This window comes from Argiope bruennichi, chromosome 1 (genome assembly GCF_947563725.1).
Source record: "Argiope bruennichi chromosome 1, qqArgBrue1.1, whole genome shotgun sequence".
In the NCBI taxonomy this organism is placed as follows: Eukaryota; Metazoa; Arthropoda; class Arachnida; order Araneae; family Araneidae; genus Argiope; species Argiope bruennichi.
Window position 1 is genome coordinate 60,779,329 of NC_079151.1, and position 17,490 is coordinate 60,796,818.

Sequence of the window (17,490 nt, forward strand, 5' to 3'; positions counted from 1 at the left end):
CCACTAAAAAGATTTCGATCGACTAAATTATTGATGCCTGCTTTAAGAAAGAACAAACTGAAGTGAAATATTCATTCCACATAATAACGCATGCGCTTTGACAAGTATTACTCACATTTCTGACATCAGGATCAGATTATTATTGGAAGAGGACGATCAAGTTTCCATTTATAAGTGGTAATGTTTTTATCCGGCTTATCCAAGGATTATGTGTGCTTCATTCACAACCTGTGGCTCCATTGTGTCTTTAAGTGTTTATAAAGTGAGTTTTTGTGATTTAGAGTGGAAGACATGATATATAACTTCTGTGCCGAGTTTTAAAAGTGTTGCTTATGGTGATCGAACTACCCAAAACAACAAATGCCAGGATGGGCAACGCAGGTTCTTCTCGACAAAGTACGTTACACCAGAGAATTAAACAGTATCCTGTAGACAGCATGAAAATGCCCATGCCTGAGCAGAATGAATTGGAAAAACGATTTACGAAAGTTCTGGTATGTAGCAATGTACTATTGACGTTTGTAGAAAAACTACCTCGCCCTTGTATATGTTAAAGCCTCTTTAGTGGTTATGAATTCGGGTTTTGTCTTTCTGCAAATAATTTAAAGTTGACTTAAAAATATTCATTTTCAGCAATATACGTGTAAAATGAAAAAAGTTGTGAAATTTTTTTTGTCAAACTTATATTTATATATTATATTTTGAGTTCTCAAAAAGACATAGGTAGTATAACTTAAATGAATGTGTGAAGTATTCATTGAATTATAGAGTTCCAAGAATACTTAATCAGATGAGAACCATTATTTTTCTTCTCACTTTATTTTGAAAATTACTTGGTTTAAGGAGTGTATGATAATTAAAAATGTAATTACACTTTTAATTTTATTACAGTTCATTTTACACAATAACTATAGGTTAGGGCAGTATTTTTCATTTTGGAGATAAATAACTTTGATTAGTCTTATTTTAAGATGATAGAATAATATTTTACTTGGTTTCATTTTTTAAAAATATTTCCTTAATTTTTTTAGACTTAAGTAATAATTTTAGTTGTTAAATGTTCTCATATTAATTTGTTATCCTAGTATGTTTACTTTTTTTTTTACTATTTATACCTACATTTCAAAGTAATATCAAAAAATTTTGTTACCATATTGTATTACTTTTTCATGTTAATTTTTGTAATTTAGAAGAAAATATAAAAATCAGTATGGCTGAAGGATTGTGCATATTTTAAAAGAGGGAATGAATTATTCAACAATATATTTACTATAGAATCTTTTCTATTAAAATATATAGCATTTTATGTTTAACTGTTGAGTTTACTTGTTGATCAGACAAACAGTGATAAATATTATATTCCTTCAAAACTATTTTATTTCTGATTAAGGAAGATTTTTTTTTTCTTAAATAATTAATGCATGAAAAATAAGTAGCATTAAGGATACAGTTATTTCAATAACTCTAGAATAAAAAGGAAATGAATGTAATATGATTATGAAACATTTATTAACAAAAGTTGTATGGAATTTTATAATAAAAAAATTATAGTACAAGACAAGATTAACAGAAAAAAAGTATTTCTAACATATTGAAACTGCTCTTAAAGTAGTTGCTGGAATGTTCATAATATGCTTAATATTATTTTGCATCTAAACTGAATCTAGTTTCTAAACTTTTGTGTATTTGAAATGATGCTTTAATTAAAGTTCTAGCTTTTTTTTTGGGGGGGGGGGTCTAGAAATTTTTAATTCAAAAATTAAATTCTCAGTCAACATTAGCTATATGATGACTGTAATTTTCATTCATATAACAAAATGTTAAAAAAAGAAACATATGTTTTTTTTTTCTTCTTATTTTTAACTATAAGGAATTAAGGAAATTTTTAAAAGGTGCAGTCTTGAGTGAAAGCTATTTAACTGTCTATTCTTAGGAAACAATTACTTGAAATGTAGAAATAACTAATAATTTTAGAATGTATCAGTTGTTTGATATGAAAAGGAAGTTTATATGAAGAAAGAACATATTGTTTTTGAATTAATTTCATTTTATAAATGCATTGAATTAAAAAAAAAAAAAACATTGTACTTTGTAATTGGATACATTAGTCAACATGATTTTCTGCATTTATTTTATTTATTTTTTTCAAAAGATATATTTAAATCTTGATATTCTAATCTGATCATAATTCAAAATTATCAAGTCTATTTTAAAATAATCTCCTCGTTGTTTTAAAATGGGATGTAAATCTAACTCAAATAAGCACTGAATATAAAATTTTAAGAAACTATTTTGAATTGCTATTTTTTTTAAAGCTAATGGCTAATTATTTGAAACAGTAGAGATTCTCTGATTTAAATTGGATTTTTTAAAGATTTTTTAATTTTGAAACACTGTTTTAATTTCAAAACTAAAAGCTTAACAAAAAAAAATCTATTTTATTGAAATTAGCTTATTACTTGGTTATACATTCATTTACATTTCAAAGATAAAATACAAAGTCTAGTGATGTGTACCAAAAGAGTCGTGTTCAGATAATTATAAAATAGGTCAAGTAACATTTCTGTAAATATCTTTTTTTAATTTAAATATTTTTTAAAAAAAGACCTTACATTTTTTTTTTTTTTTTTTTTTTCTGAGTAATTAAAAGCTGCAATTTGGATTTAATTTGGTTTCCACATTTTTTTTTAAATGTAACAATTTATATTTTCTTGACTTTTCTTTTCCTTTAATATTTATCTGAATGATTCAAAAGCAACCAACATTGATATTTTGATAAGTAAAAAGGGAATACGAGATGTCTTGATCACATAACTGATTTTCTAAATATCTAAACAAATTGATTGTTATTTATTAAATAATTAGAAATTGTACAATAGTGAGGAATGACAAAATCCAATTTATAGCAAGTAAAAACACATTTACCATTAGCAAGTCTGCGATTTTCAAAGGTATTTGTAATAAAATGTAGACTGTATGACATTAAAATAATATATAATTTTTGTTTGTTTGTTTGCTAGCTTAATATAAAAAAGTTGTAGTTTTGGAGTTGGATGGAAATATTATTATAAATAAATTAAAGTAAATTTATATGCTTTCTAATTTTAATTATTTACTTTTACATAAAAATAAACTATTATCAGTTTTCACAATTAGTTAAAAATATTTATACTAACCAGTCTGTTCTTTGTTTTAATTAAAACTAACCTAATGCGTTAAGTTTTTAAAATTTGTATTACTATTTAGAGTTCTTTAGATCAAATCCTGACATAAGATAATTATCAAGGTTGAATGCCTAAAAAGTGCTTTCTGCTAATACGGATAAAATAAACATGACATATTAATAAATGAAGTGAATGATTAATAATATTTTTGTAAGAAATGTAGGAAACATCTTTTTTTTATGTACTTTTGATATTCGACTTGATTAAAATTTTCAGAACTATATATTGAAGAAATTCTATTTAAATTTACTTTTGATATTGCAATTATGGTTAGCATAACTATAATATATCAGTTTGCTTGTTGTATGTTTGCTGAAGCTTCAATACTTGTGTATTACTGCTATTGCCAATGGTTTGTGATTAATATGCAACTAAAAAATCTTCAAAACCTCTAAGGGAAAGGGTGGACACTACTTTTACCATATTTGCATATAATGTAGCTTATATTTGCTTGTAAAGTAAGAAATATTGTTTTGGATTCCTTAATAAAATTATTTTTAAAAGAAGTGAATGAACTATTTAGTAATAAGTATTTGGCAAGATAAAGCATGACAAAGTGTTCTAGAATATGTTTTAAAGAGATGGCAGCATTTTTTAACTTAAAGTTGATTAAGTAGTAATTTTAATTATTTAAAATCATTAGACAGTATTAACGTTTAAAAAAATGCATGCCTTTTTCCTAACTAAAATACTTTAATGTTATAATTCATTAAAGATAGAGGAAAAGCATAATGATTCTATTTTATATCAGAATATTTTTCTTAATTTCTTATGTCGCCACAGTGACTTCTGGGATGTTATATTTTAGCGTACTTCTAATTTTTAGAAATATGCATAAATGAGGCAGGATATTGCTTGTAACAGTGTCTAAAGAATCATAATTTTAAAAGAGTGAGAATAAAAATATTCCTTTTGAAGTGTACATTTAAATACACATTTTCTGAGATTAATATAAATAATGCAAGTATATAAATGTGCATTTCTTAATCTTTCCGTTTTTTTATATATTAATTTACTAGTTTAAAGGGTTTTTTTCTTCATGTCTTGCGATTCAAAAATCAGCGTGATATAATTTAGCCTCGTCGACATTTTTGACTATAAATTTCATCGTGAATAGCTAGTTTCATAGTGAAACTAAGGATTTTTCATGGGTGATAAATTTTATCTTTTTGATTAAAATGTCTTAAGGCCAAGTATCCAAATGATTGTTTGTTCTAAATTTAAAATTTAATCAACTATAACTTACTAAAAATAAAAATAAAATCACAAAAAACCCCAGGGCTATAATATTTAACTTTGTTTCAGAAATATTTTCTTGCTTAAAAAAATACACATAGATCTCTATCTATATCTTCATGCAGATGCATACAGGTGCAAATTGTTAATATATCATTTGATTTTAAATTGAAAATTTAGCTGTTATCTCCTTTTTAAAATATTGGTTCTTGCATTGATTTGAGGGTTTCCTTGTTTCTAGCTTTATTGATTAACATGTTAATATATTGACTATCAATCGTATACTTAAAAAAAAAAAAAAAAAAAAACAATCGTGGTGTGTATTTTTATAATTGAAAGTTTGCATGTTAATCAGAAAATGTTCTATTTATAAATAAAAAAATAATCGTGTTTTAAAATGTGTTTAATTTTTTAAAAATATTACCTAAATCAAATTGTTATCGATAAATTGCTTTTTGTCAGAAATTTTTAGATTTCTATTTCTGTGCAGAGTTCTTTATCTGCTAATAGTACATATGTACTGCTCGGAAGATGTAGGTTTTCTTTTGTGAAACAAAATCTAAGCTAGATTATCAACTTGCTTTATAGCTTGTTGTGTCACTGTCAGAGTAACCTCTAACAGTTGTATGAAGGAAATGTTCCTTTGTTGTTGTTTTTAAAAAAGTCCTTGATTTGACACCAGATTTACTGTTAAAATTTATTAAACATTTAGACTCCCCTGATATAATATGTGTGTGCATGTCAATAACTGCGTGAACTGAAATTATTCTCTACAGCATGGAGTTTCTGCAATTTTTCTTCTACTTTTTTTAATATTATCTTTTGTTTCTCTTTATAGTTTGACAATTATACTTCTTTGTATTGTTTATGTTAAAATAATTCCACTATTCTGTGTGTTTGGGATAGGGGAGAGCTCTTTTTGAGCTAGGACTATTTTCTAACAATCAGATTTCTAAATTTAATATTGCATATCATATAATTTAGTTTCCTTTTATATGGATTTTTTTTTCTTATTTTTCCTTGTGGGAACATATTCATATTACTTGCTGAAATAACAAATTTTTTTATGAAATTTTTTTTTTAATTGTCTATTGAAATATGCTTTAAATCTTTTTCATTTTTTGATACTTTGCCATTATTTACAATTTTATAATTCAAAGTTTATTTTGAAACTATTTACTTTCCTTTTATAAAAAGTTTATTTTATTTTCAATAAACTTGTATACCATCTTAGTAATCTAAATTTTTAATTCATTTTGGTAAATTTGTTTTAAGTAGTTGGTTGCTTTCTTTCTCATTAGTACAAGTAAACCAGTAATGCTCTTGCATTAAAAAAAAATAAAAAAAACCACCAAACAAACTTTTTAAATTCCTAATTTATTTAAATAGTTTCATTCTACATTCAGTCATTAATATTAAATAAAAAATCCCGTTTCTGTTTTCCTTTTAAGACTATTTTCTTCAAACAATTTCTAATTACAGTTTGAAAATATATTTGAAATAACAAAATAAATATTTGGATTGTAATCAGTGAATAGTTTTTAATTGCTTTTTTTGATCAGTTCATTCCACTTCTTCTAAATAAATATGAGTGAAGAAGTTAATTATAATTATTAGTGGCACATAAAAATGAAATTTATTTTCCATTTTGATAGTTTTATTGTTTATTTGTGAATGATGAATTTATAAGTGCCAATCCTGACAATTGTAAGTGGCAAGTCTCTCTCTATATAAATGACTCATTAATTTTTATTTATTAATGAATAAAAACTTTCTTGGTATGTTATGAGATACCACAGTTAAAAATTTATCGGCGAAAGAAAATATAACAAGTTTAATTTTACTGTTATTTTTATTTGAATAGTTAATGTTCGATATTGAAACCAACATTCATTAATATGAAAATATACAGTACATTTTAAGATTGCGGAAATTTGGAATTGGCACCTCATATCAGTTATTTTCCTCTATTAAACGATGTGCATTGCATCCTGAATGTGTAAATGATGGTTGTGACTCAATATTATTTTGCCTTATTTACTTAGTACCGCTTTATTATTATTCTTTTAACATTCAATTTTTCGCACTTTTTTTCCTGAGCTTGACAGTGATATAGGAGTGATTAAAAAAAATTCTGATATTAAAAATTAAAAATTTCCTTTTAGATTGTCGTAGGCGCATTTGTGATTAAAAAGGAATCACTAACTTAAATGTGTATTGTTTGGTTATTTAATTCCCCCAATTTGAAAAACTAATTTCCGTTTTTTCGTTTCTTAGTAGAATAAAAGTAATGATTATTCCCTTTTTATGAAATAATTGAAAATGTTTATGATACTGAATATTAAAATCTTGATTTAAAAAGAATTAAAGTGAAACCCATGTACAAGTTTCATTCTTCTTCCATCATTTAGGAAATTTTCTTTTTTCTCCGTATTCTTTGTTTCTTCATCTTTACTTTTGTCCGCTCTTAAGAAACGTTATAGAACTAAGTGAGCGCTCGCGTAGGCGGCGGCTATTTTTGCCAAGCAAGCATTTATTTTTTTGTCTTGTTAAAAAGTTCTTCGAGCCTACCATGCGAGTACACTCCTCTTTTCCTATTATCCGCTAGTTGGTGCCTGACAGTCGCTGTAAAAGCACTTGACAGGAAACTTCTTCGCTATTTTTTTTTTTTTTTTCCACACAGAACTTTTAAGAACTGGTTTAGACCTAATGTATTGTTATTAATAATTAAACAAACGATAATTATATTTCTCATTATTGATTTTTTTTTCTAAAAGTATGTAGTCAATATAAATATTTTTAAAATTACAATTCAGAATTTTAGTTTAGTGAATAAATTCTGAATTTATTCTAAAAGTTTTCACTGCAAAATGTAAATTTTTATTTTATTGGTGAGTTTTATGTGGTAGCGTTAGAGTGGTTAATTTATAAAATAGACTATTATCTTTGGTAATTGTATACATCATCCTTTCAAGTATCGTGCGTCAGCATTTGTTCTACAGTTAGTCTTTGGCACTGCCATCAGATTAATTCGAGTTTAGATGATGACGTACCATTGTTCATGTGTCATAGGTCGGCCGTTCTGTTCGGAGGATTTATTAAAGATGAAGACTGTAATTGGGTGTCAAGTGGAACTGATGACATATAACTGTTCTTCGAGTTGACAAACTACGAGATTTCTAAATTGAGTAATAGAGTGGTGGATGAGCTTAACAAGATTTCATTTGTTATTGTGGGGAGGGGATTCCGATCGTAGCATGTTTTGTTAAGTAATGGGGCAGAGAACTTCCTTCTTCATGTTCATCATGACAACTGTTTGGAAAAAGAGTGATATTTTTATTTTAGCAATTGGTGCAGATGTCTCATTCTGTTACGAGAAAAATTGTTAGAATTTTTATCGTAATTTATTTTCTGCTTTTATTGATTTTCAGTAAACATTTCAATATTTCCGAGCTTATTTGAATATGAATGATGTATCCACGGAATGTTATTAATTTGAAATATGACAATATACAGATATCTCTACAATTTCTTAAAAAGTTTACTTGTTAATAGTTGTACAAGAACATATATTTTACTTGCGAACTGTCTTTATTTTTAAATCATAATAAAATGGCAAAAACGAAAAGTAGCAATAATGCAATCATTTTAATCTTTATTAAATTTCCTAACCGTATTGAATTGGGGGAGGATATAAAAAAGGGCCTTCCATAGTTTGTTTGAGGTTTTATGGCGCAAGAGCTATGATGTTGACCATGCTGCGCCAAACAATGGGTAAAATTATATCATTTAAAACAGTAATCGAAGGGAAGATGAGAAACTAAAAAGTAAACAAGATTTAAATCAATGGATAAAACTTTATGGACTTTAAAAAAGCAAAAATTTGGACATGAGGTGTCTTATCAAGCAGGTCCATAATTGTTATAAATGCGGGAAAACACCAATTTTATTTCTGTTAATCAATTCAGTTTTGTAAAATAAATTTTTATTATTATTTTATTGAACCCCCATTCTCTCATCTTCGCAGCAATTTGATAGTATTGATGTATGAATGGGTAGCAAATTAAAGGAGCTTTGATAAAACCATTTTCTTGTAGAGAGTGTTATTTCAGTTTTACTTCAATAAACATAAATCAACTTCAGCTATAGAAAGAAAGGTTCAAATTAAAACTGGCCACATTTTTTTAGACCTTTAGGTATGTCATCTTGAACCCTCGCTCAAAAATCCTCACACATTCCTTTAAAAAAAATCTCGTGCAGTAATTGATTTCTTCCTCTAATCGCCTGTACGATTTGTTCTATTAAATTTGATGGATGATATGTTACGATAACAGAACCTCTGCTCGTAAGCTGTATCTGTTGTTCAACCGAACACCCTTTCATTGTTGTTGGAGTTGACGAGCAGGAATTAACCTCGCAGGGTCGCCTTTCTGCTCAGACATTACACCCTTTTTTAAGGTGTGGAGGGCGGCATTGTTTCATCGGTTCACCTTCTGAGCGGACGCGCCTGGATGCGGGGTTATGCTCTGAAGATCCGCTGAAGAAGCCAGGCTACCACATCCTGCTTCTTGGCGTCAACATGTTTCTCATGCGCCTTTTTGACTCAGACCGTTGCATGATCCAATTAGCGAATGAATCCGAATATGTGGAGACTCATTAGTAAGGTCTCTTAGTACTCAAGAATATTAAATGAAATACTAGTTTTTATTATTTTTTTAAAGTTTTTCCATGTGTGGAATGGGCTGTGGTTTGAAAAAGGGGGAGGGGAAGTTGGAAGTTTTTTTTTTTTTTTTTTTTTTTTAATCTTAATAAGTGATACATTATTATTTTTTTGTTTCTATCAACCAAGATGTAAGGGAAAATTAAAATTTTTTTTTCTTACAATATATTCTATATTAAACACACAAACGGGGTAATCTATGTAACATTCTTATTAGGTTTCTTCAATATAGCGTTTTCTGAAAAACTGAGGAAGGCGGAGAAGGGGCTCATTCGAAACTGTCAAAATATAATTTTTATAAATTAGACAGATATTTTCATTTAAGTTGTTTTCAGCAAAAGTGTGATATAAAATATTTTCTTCATAATTCAGTAAACTTTTACAATAGGCTTTTGATTTTGGATAAGAATATATGCATTCTTTAATTTTCTTTCAGCATTATCATCCCTGCTGGTTTCGCTTATTATCTTAAAAACATCTACCTTTCCCTAAGTTGTTTGCTGAGAGATCATTGTCAATTTTTTCCATTGTTTCATCAGCGTTAATTTCATTATATACTAACAAAGTTTTTTCCCCCTCCTAATGGAAGGAACTTCATTTAAAATGTGCATCCCCAACCTTCCTATTAATTGCAGGTCTGAAGTGCTTGACTTCATATAAATGATTGTCTCCTGATTGACATTATTAATAACAAATCTTATTTAAATGAAAGCGAATCCTAGAATGCTATATAATTTCCCCCAATTCTTAAACTATGTTAAATCGGAATCATTAAATTGATTATTACTTTTTTTTTTATTGCATAGAGTAGGAAGAGAATAAAATTGCATGAATATATGATTTTCTTATATATATAACATACCCTAAAAATACTTTTAACGTTTAAAAGTGGAGGATGTGAGAATAAATCCCCAGTTATTCAGAATTTTGTTCTGAAATCTGAATATTATTAGGATTTTATCCAGTATTCAGTGCCCTGTTATTTTAATTTGTCATCAAATTTTGATTGTTGCATTAAATTTAGAATGCACGAATGACAAGGATACCCCTGCCTCTTTTTTTTTTCTGTATAAGTATAGAAGACCATTTTATATAAATTTGTTTTACAGCAATGTCTCTAAAGAAAAGCGAACTAGTTTTCGTAAAAATTTCTTATTCGTTAAGAAATAGTTTACAGTTTCATTTTTCTTTGTATTTCCTTTTGTGACATTAAAACTGATAACGTTTTATATATAATATAATATTTTGTTCAACGTAAATTGTTGTAAATAAGTTTTCATTATTCACTCTTTCCCTGTAAAAATATCTTCGTTCACCCGACAATAGTGCCGAAAAGCTATTTTTAGGCGTAAGAATATTCGAAAATTGTTGCAGAAAGCAGTTGTTTTTTTTAAGTGAAGGTGATATTTCACCGCGTTTTGGCTTCAAAGAAATGAATTGCATTTTCTCGATCCTTCTTCCGTGACGTTACCCTTAATGACATCATTTTGTCGATTCTTTTATCTCGTATGGTCGAATTTTTGCTTTTTTCTTATCTGTGTGGTCTATTGGCGAGGTATATCAACCATGATTATTTGTCTTTTCCTTGCATTCTTTATGCCGAGATAGATGAACTAGTTTTATCATTAAAAAAATGAAAACTCCCCCCCCCACACACACACTGTTCATTTCCATTGTAAGTATGTGTTGACGTTAGGAGGTAATGCAAGACACCACGATTTATTTATAATTTTAATTTCCTTCATTTGAAGAAAATCATTAAATGCATCATTTTTCGGTGAAATAAACGTAAGATTTTTCAGCCTAATGCCGAACTCTAACCAAATGATATTCATTTTTTTTTTGTTTAATATCTTTTTAATTTATTGAAAGCAAACAAATGGAACGGTTGTCTCGATATCATTTCTGAAAACAAGGATTTAAAAAATAATTTATTTTTTTCAATTTTAACTTTAGAAATTTTACATTTTAATGATATCTTTTTAGTATGTTCTAAACATTGGTGTTTTAAAAGAATCGGATGAATTTTGTCAGAACTACTACATTATTATATGGAAAAATGCCGCTGAGAAACCAAATTATAATAGCAATCATTTAATCCACATGCAACCGTTTTTTTAGTTTCCATTTAATGTGTTGTTGCGTACATTAAATTATACTTTAATTAATGCTGACCATAATACGTTCATTGTTCATTTATTGATTTGTACACCAGAGTAAGCAAGTGTTTGATTTTGTAATTTTAAGACAATTTAAATAATTTCATACGAGTTTTACCAAATATTTTTATTAATTCCATAGAGATAATAATGTGATTATGTTTTTACGTATGCCTGTAAATTTTTATTTTAAATTCCTTGACTGTTTCAGCTTTTCTGTAGAAAAGTATCCCTGCTTCCTTGTATACAATTTTGTATTTTTTATCGCAGCCGTTAAAAATATTCCTCCGTCCTCTAAGACCACATATTGAAATAAAGACCACATATTAGAAATAAAAAGAAAAAAGTATTTGAAACGAATCTACCATTTAACGTACTTCCATTACGCAAATGTCAATACCAGCATGCCTTCTTTACTAAATTCTGTTTCTCAACGCCCTGACAACTGCGTAAGGTATAATTATTTCAGGATGTCGTGCTACATTTTGGACATCACAAACTGAGATCAAAAATTTTTTCTTTAGATACTTTACTATTGATAGCTTGTCAGGAATGAGTCTCCAGAAAGAATTCCGTCACGTTATCCACAATCAAGTCTAAGACAGGTCTTGTGTATCATGCTCATTGGGTTGATACCATTAATCGTGCTTTTGTAAACATTCAAGCGTAGCTATAAATTTTTTTGCTAATTGCAGTGGGATTTTTTTAAGCTAGTCGATTATTATTATTATTATTATTATTTTTTTTTTTTTTTTTTAGTGATGTAAGTTAATCTTGAACAAATTTTCTAATTTATCATACACAAGATTTCCCTAATATTCCCTTTTCCTACTATTACAAGATTTCCCTACTACATTATAATATATGAAATTCTTCATATATACTTGTGTTAAAGATATTATAGCATTTTAACTACGCATATTCATTGAATTTAAGACGAAAAAAAAAGGGGGGGATGTAATAGCAAAATAAACAAGTACCAAGTTTCTTTCTTTAAAAAAAGCTTTTGTAAATTTTCAAAATCATTTCGCCTTAGGAACTGTTAAAAAGAATACGTTGTGCCTCAAATTGATTTTTATTGGATACATCCTTATCAAACAAGCTTTTGCCGTGTTTTGACTATTGTTAATGCTGTAGTTTTAATGTTTTTTAAGCTTATCAGAGGACACAACTTCAAACAAATAATTTTATTATTATTATTATTATTTATTGACGAAAATATCCGGGTTTCAGTTATTAAAAAAATCTAATAAAATTGCATTGCTAATGAATATTACTTTTTTTTTTTTTTTATTCCGAAAAACGCTTTTTCTAGAAATCAAAGAAATACATCAACTAGTGTTACAATTTATTTGTCGAATATGCGATTCTGAAACTGAGATACTTTCTGTGAATTTACATGTGCTACTTAGCTTTCTGCAGATTTATTAGAATCATAATTTTTTTTTCTAAGAAAATTCTCTTGAACAAATTTTATTAATGTTTTAATTTTAGTACCGTTTTTCGCTTATTGAAATAGTTTTAAGTTATTCAGTTTTGCGCAAAAAAAAAAAAAAAAAAGTTCGATTTGATATTTTCAAATAATGTTTTAGGAGATATAAAAGCATGTATATTGTAATCATTGTACTTAATGATTTCTGACAAGCAGTGCTATCATAACAAGTAATTTTCCCTTCCATTTTAAAACTCATGTCTTTAGTATTATGACTTTTCGAAATTATTATCAAAAGTTTAAAAAGTTCATTTTTGAACAATATAATAAAATTTAATTGTGGAGAAAATTTGAAATTGAAACCAGCCCACTCCAAGTTGTATTACAAGTTTAATACCATTGGTATTTTCCACTTTTGTTTAAATTATGGAATATTACAATATTTAAATTTTACATTTTGTAAATCCAAATTTTTCTAGAGCAAATCTTGCTTATTCATTTGTGTGGGCACTTGCTTGTGTTATTAATGGTGAAAATATTACGAAATTCTTATCTGGCTTGAAATTCTTCCTTGTATCAGTAGTTCTGCATGAAATGGAACGAATTACGCGGATGCTTCCCGAAATGATTTTGCAAAATATCATTTATCTCTAGTTCGATCACTGCACTCTGATACTGAAATGAGGCGTTATTAAAACCTATGATACTGCTTGGTTGTGATATTACGTACATCTACTCTTGATTTCATCCTAAGAAGCTTGATGCAACCTTCCTACTGCATGATTCATTATTTCCCATTCACTTCCTATAACGCAAAAATTTACATCCTTCACTGTGAAATGTCTTTTGTTCGGATTAATCAGTCTACTCCAAGTTGCCAGACTCGCTTGACAAAAGTTTTTTTTTTTTTTTTTTTTCTCTTCATTTTTAAATTGGTTCTTGTTGTATTTGTAACTGTAACTTATTTGTCTTTGGGGGCATAAAACAGACACCAGAAATTGCACCGTTATTACTACATACACACGTGTTTATGTGGGTAGGGGGCATAATTTCTAGAAACAATCATAGAGTTCTTTAAAGATTTTTATTCTTTATGATTTAACGGAATAGTCCATTTTTTGTTCTTTAGACCAAGACACGATGAGAGCAGTCCTGTTGCTATACCAAATGGAAAGACAAAGTGTGACATTGAGAAAATATTCTGAAATTATATAGTCACAGGAAAGAATTTGTCGATCCAGTATTTTGATCCTGTGGGGGAAATAATAGCCCTCAACTCAGATCCCAAAGTTATAGTGAAGCTGGAAGATGAGTGGTTAGAAAATTTTTAAAGAGTCGATTAACTAGAAATTATCACACACACGTTATATATCTATATAATATTGTATGTAATTGTATCTCTTAATCGAATTTAATTTCTAATTAATTTCTTAATTTAGCTCATATTAACTTCATTCTGAAATGGTCTCCTTATTTCCTGATCCATTTCCACTTTTTTTTTAGTTAATTAATTTTACACGCGCTCTATAAAACTGCTGGTCTCGATATTTCACCACGTTTTCGCACTCCGAGTGAAGGGATAAAAGTATTTAATGTGTACAACAATCTTTTAAAGATACTCAAGTCTATAGCGTCAAAGAAATCCCTATCAAAATCTCATTGTAAAACCACTGAAGGGAAAAATTTTAGTCTCTTTTGCACTTGTATCGCGATGTAAACGAACTTTAATTTCATCATCGCTTCTTGTACATACTACGCCTCCCGGATAAAATAAATCAGTTTTAAAAATTCAGAAGTTTCTTCTATTCGGCCACGCAACTATTAAAATATGTTTACACGCACATATGTATATATATATATGATTTGTTGTATTTGAAAATAACATATCATATATATATATATATATATATATATACAAATGGCATGTATGGTACAGTTAAATGCTAAAATTAACCACGTTCATTCATTTTAAAGTTCTGTCTCCTCAGGAAAATATTCCTTTTCGATATGAATGTTAGTTCTAGTTAGAGCGGGAGCTCTCAAACTGTTTAAATTTTGTCCACATAAATAAAAATAAAAATCATTTAGCCCTTCGGAATCCGATAAGAGCGAAAAAGTGATCTGGGAAGAAGCTATTATTTGCAAAACTAAATTCTCAGATAAGTCTATTGCTCGTTTCGATATAAAGTCCAGAACGGTGAGAATACGGCAAACGTCATTCAGCCATAGGCACTAAATTAAGAAGAGAACTCCGAGTGTAGAAATATGTCTGTTTGAAAACAATTAAAACAAAACATTAAGAGGGCGTGCCGTTGTACCCTGAATATTTTTCATAAAAATTGTACCTTCAAAAATAATGTAATGCACTGTTAGTGGTACATATTCTATAATTTGAGTAATCCTGAATTGGCAAGTTCATTAGCTATAAAGCATTCTCTCTGTTCTAGGTTTTGTTTTAATTTTCGTAAAAATGTAGAAACCAAAATATTAAAAGCATAGCACAATATAACAGTAAACATTATTGAAAATTAATGATAGTAAGCATTCATCTATTAAACTTTTCCGGAAAATTATTATTCATATATATATATATATACACCTGTATCTAGGTAAATGAATGACTGCTGCCAGTTCAGAATATTAACTGAAGTTGCTGCAACCATTTCTAACACTGTCATGCGAAAAAAAAAAAAAAAGAAAGAAACGAAAATGTGAAACGTAGAAATGAAATATATACAACGCAGATTTCCTAGGAAATTTATTACAAGTAAAAAACGTGATTGGAATATATTTTGCGAAACAATTTAAAATGTAATCGCCGTATCAAGGTAAGCATTAAATAAAGAAAGAGTTTTAATTTTTTAAAATTGAAAACATTCTGATAATCATTCTAAAATTATCGGGTATGGTTTCCTGAAAACTTTCTCGCATACCCTGTAATAAAGGTATTTAAAGGTTTCTCGCAAAAAATTGTGGACCTTGAATAAAGCAGAGAAACCATGCAGGACCTGGGCGTATAATGGTTACGAAATATTTACCTTTGGCGTGAATTTAGCATTTTTACTGAATCTATCGTGTGATCTTTGGCGAGTTTTTTGATGATTAATCAATGGCATGCGATTAATAATACCTGAAAATCGAATTTGTGTTTAGGCGCATTTTTCCCAACCGATAAAATCCAAGAATTTGTTGCAGAACTACAACTATAATCACAAAATCAAACACCAAATTTCTTATATTTAATCTTTTGAGTAATAGCGTTTATAGGCTTGTGGAAGTATAAACCAACAGAAAGTCGACTCTTTAACGGTTCCCCCTCCCCCAAATTTGAAAGGTGTATACAATTTAGATATTAAATTTGTGCACCAAATTTTATCCATCCAGCTCTTTTCGTTTTGTAGTTATCGTGTCAATTTATATTCGGAAAGCCAAAGAGACAAGATTTTTCTGAATGGATTTTACTCATAATCTGATAGAAATCCGCGAATTATGTATGTAATTGTTTAATGTAAAGACCATATACCATATTTATCAATTTTGCTCAAACCGTTTTTGAGTTACATACAAGCAGTCAAAATTCCAAAAATATGTTTTTCGAACTTAGGCTAAATCGTAGGGATTCGCTAAAATCTAGAGTTCGAATTTTTTGACGGAATATAAGAAAATGTAAAGAAAAAAAAAGAAAAAAAAAACGTAAATATTCATTTTTTTTTTTTTTTCAATTCTACTATGATATTAATGGCATAACTAAAAGAGCTGGAAAAGCTAATGGCATAACTAAAAGAGCTACAGTGAACTACTTTCCTTAAGCTTTAAATCCCCCACCCCACCCCAAACGGAAAAAAAAAAGAAGAAAAAAAAGACTGTAACTAGATTGGAAAAATCCGAGTAGCAAATAACTAAAATTGGTTAAACATTAGGATTACTATTATTAAAATGTAACGATAAATAATAAGATGTAAAAAAAAAAAAGTTGTATCGTTTGCTATTGCTCCTATTTTTACTTTCTCGTATACGAAGAACAGAGAAAATATTTTAATCGTCACAAAATTTGAACTCGAGATTTTGACGAATCTCTACGTTTTAAATCTCCCTGAATTCGAAAAACACATTTTTGGAAAGTGTCTGTCTGTGACAAAGATAACTAAAAAACGCCTGGAGCTAGACGGGAGAAATTTGGTATATGGTCTTAACACCAAATGTTTAGATACCTATCAAATTTTGAGCCAGATCCAACAAGGGGTACATCATCTGTCGACCTGTATTGTCAGAAACATGTAAAAGTGAAACAGAAACGCAGTTACTTAAATATATCAAATTTGATATGTGATTTTGTGATTGCAACTGTAGTTTTGTGCCGAATTTTTGTTTCAATCGTTTGGGAAAAAACGTATCTAAAACATAAATTCGACTTTTGGTTGCTTTTAACCACATGCCAGGAATGAATCGCCAAAATACTCGGCAAGGACACCTTAGATTCAGTGAAAATGCTTAATTCACATTAAAGAGTAATATTTCGGAACTGATGTATGCCAATGCCATACAAGACGTTCTTCGATATATCATCTTTATGCGAGAAAGTTTTGGGAAGACTTGTCTGCTGTTTTTCTACTGGCCATGTTTGTATAGGCATACTCTATTTAATAAAAGTTAGGCAAGAGAACCCTTCAGATGCAGACTAAAAATATGAACAATTTGCTGATAAATAAGCCGGAATTA

The 17,490-nt window shown here is 28.3% G+C and overlaps 1 protein-coding gene across 1 annotated transcript in view; it reads left to right on the forward strand.

The window, feature by feature from the left end:
- Nucleotides 1–112: 112 nt before the first annotated feature.
- LOC129968411 (formin-like protein) overlaps nt 113–17,490 on the forward strand; it is a 70,679-nt gene continuing 53,301 nt past the window's right edge. Inside the window, exon 1 of the mRNA XM_056082270.1 lies at nt 113–494. Within this exon, the coding sequence (XP_055938245.1) occupies nt 333–494 (162 nt within the window). The 5' untranslated portion in view covers nt 113–332. The remainder of the gene's footprint in view (nt 495–17,490) is intronic.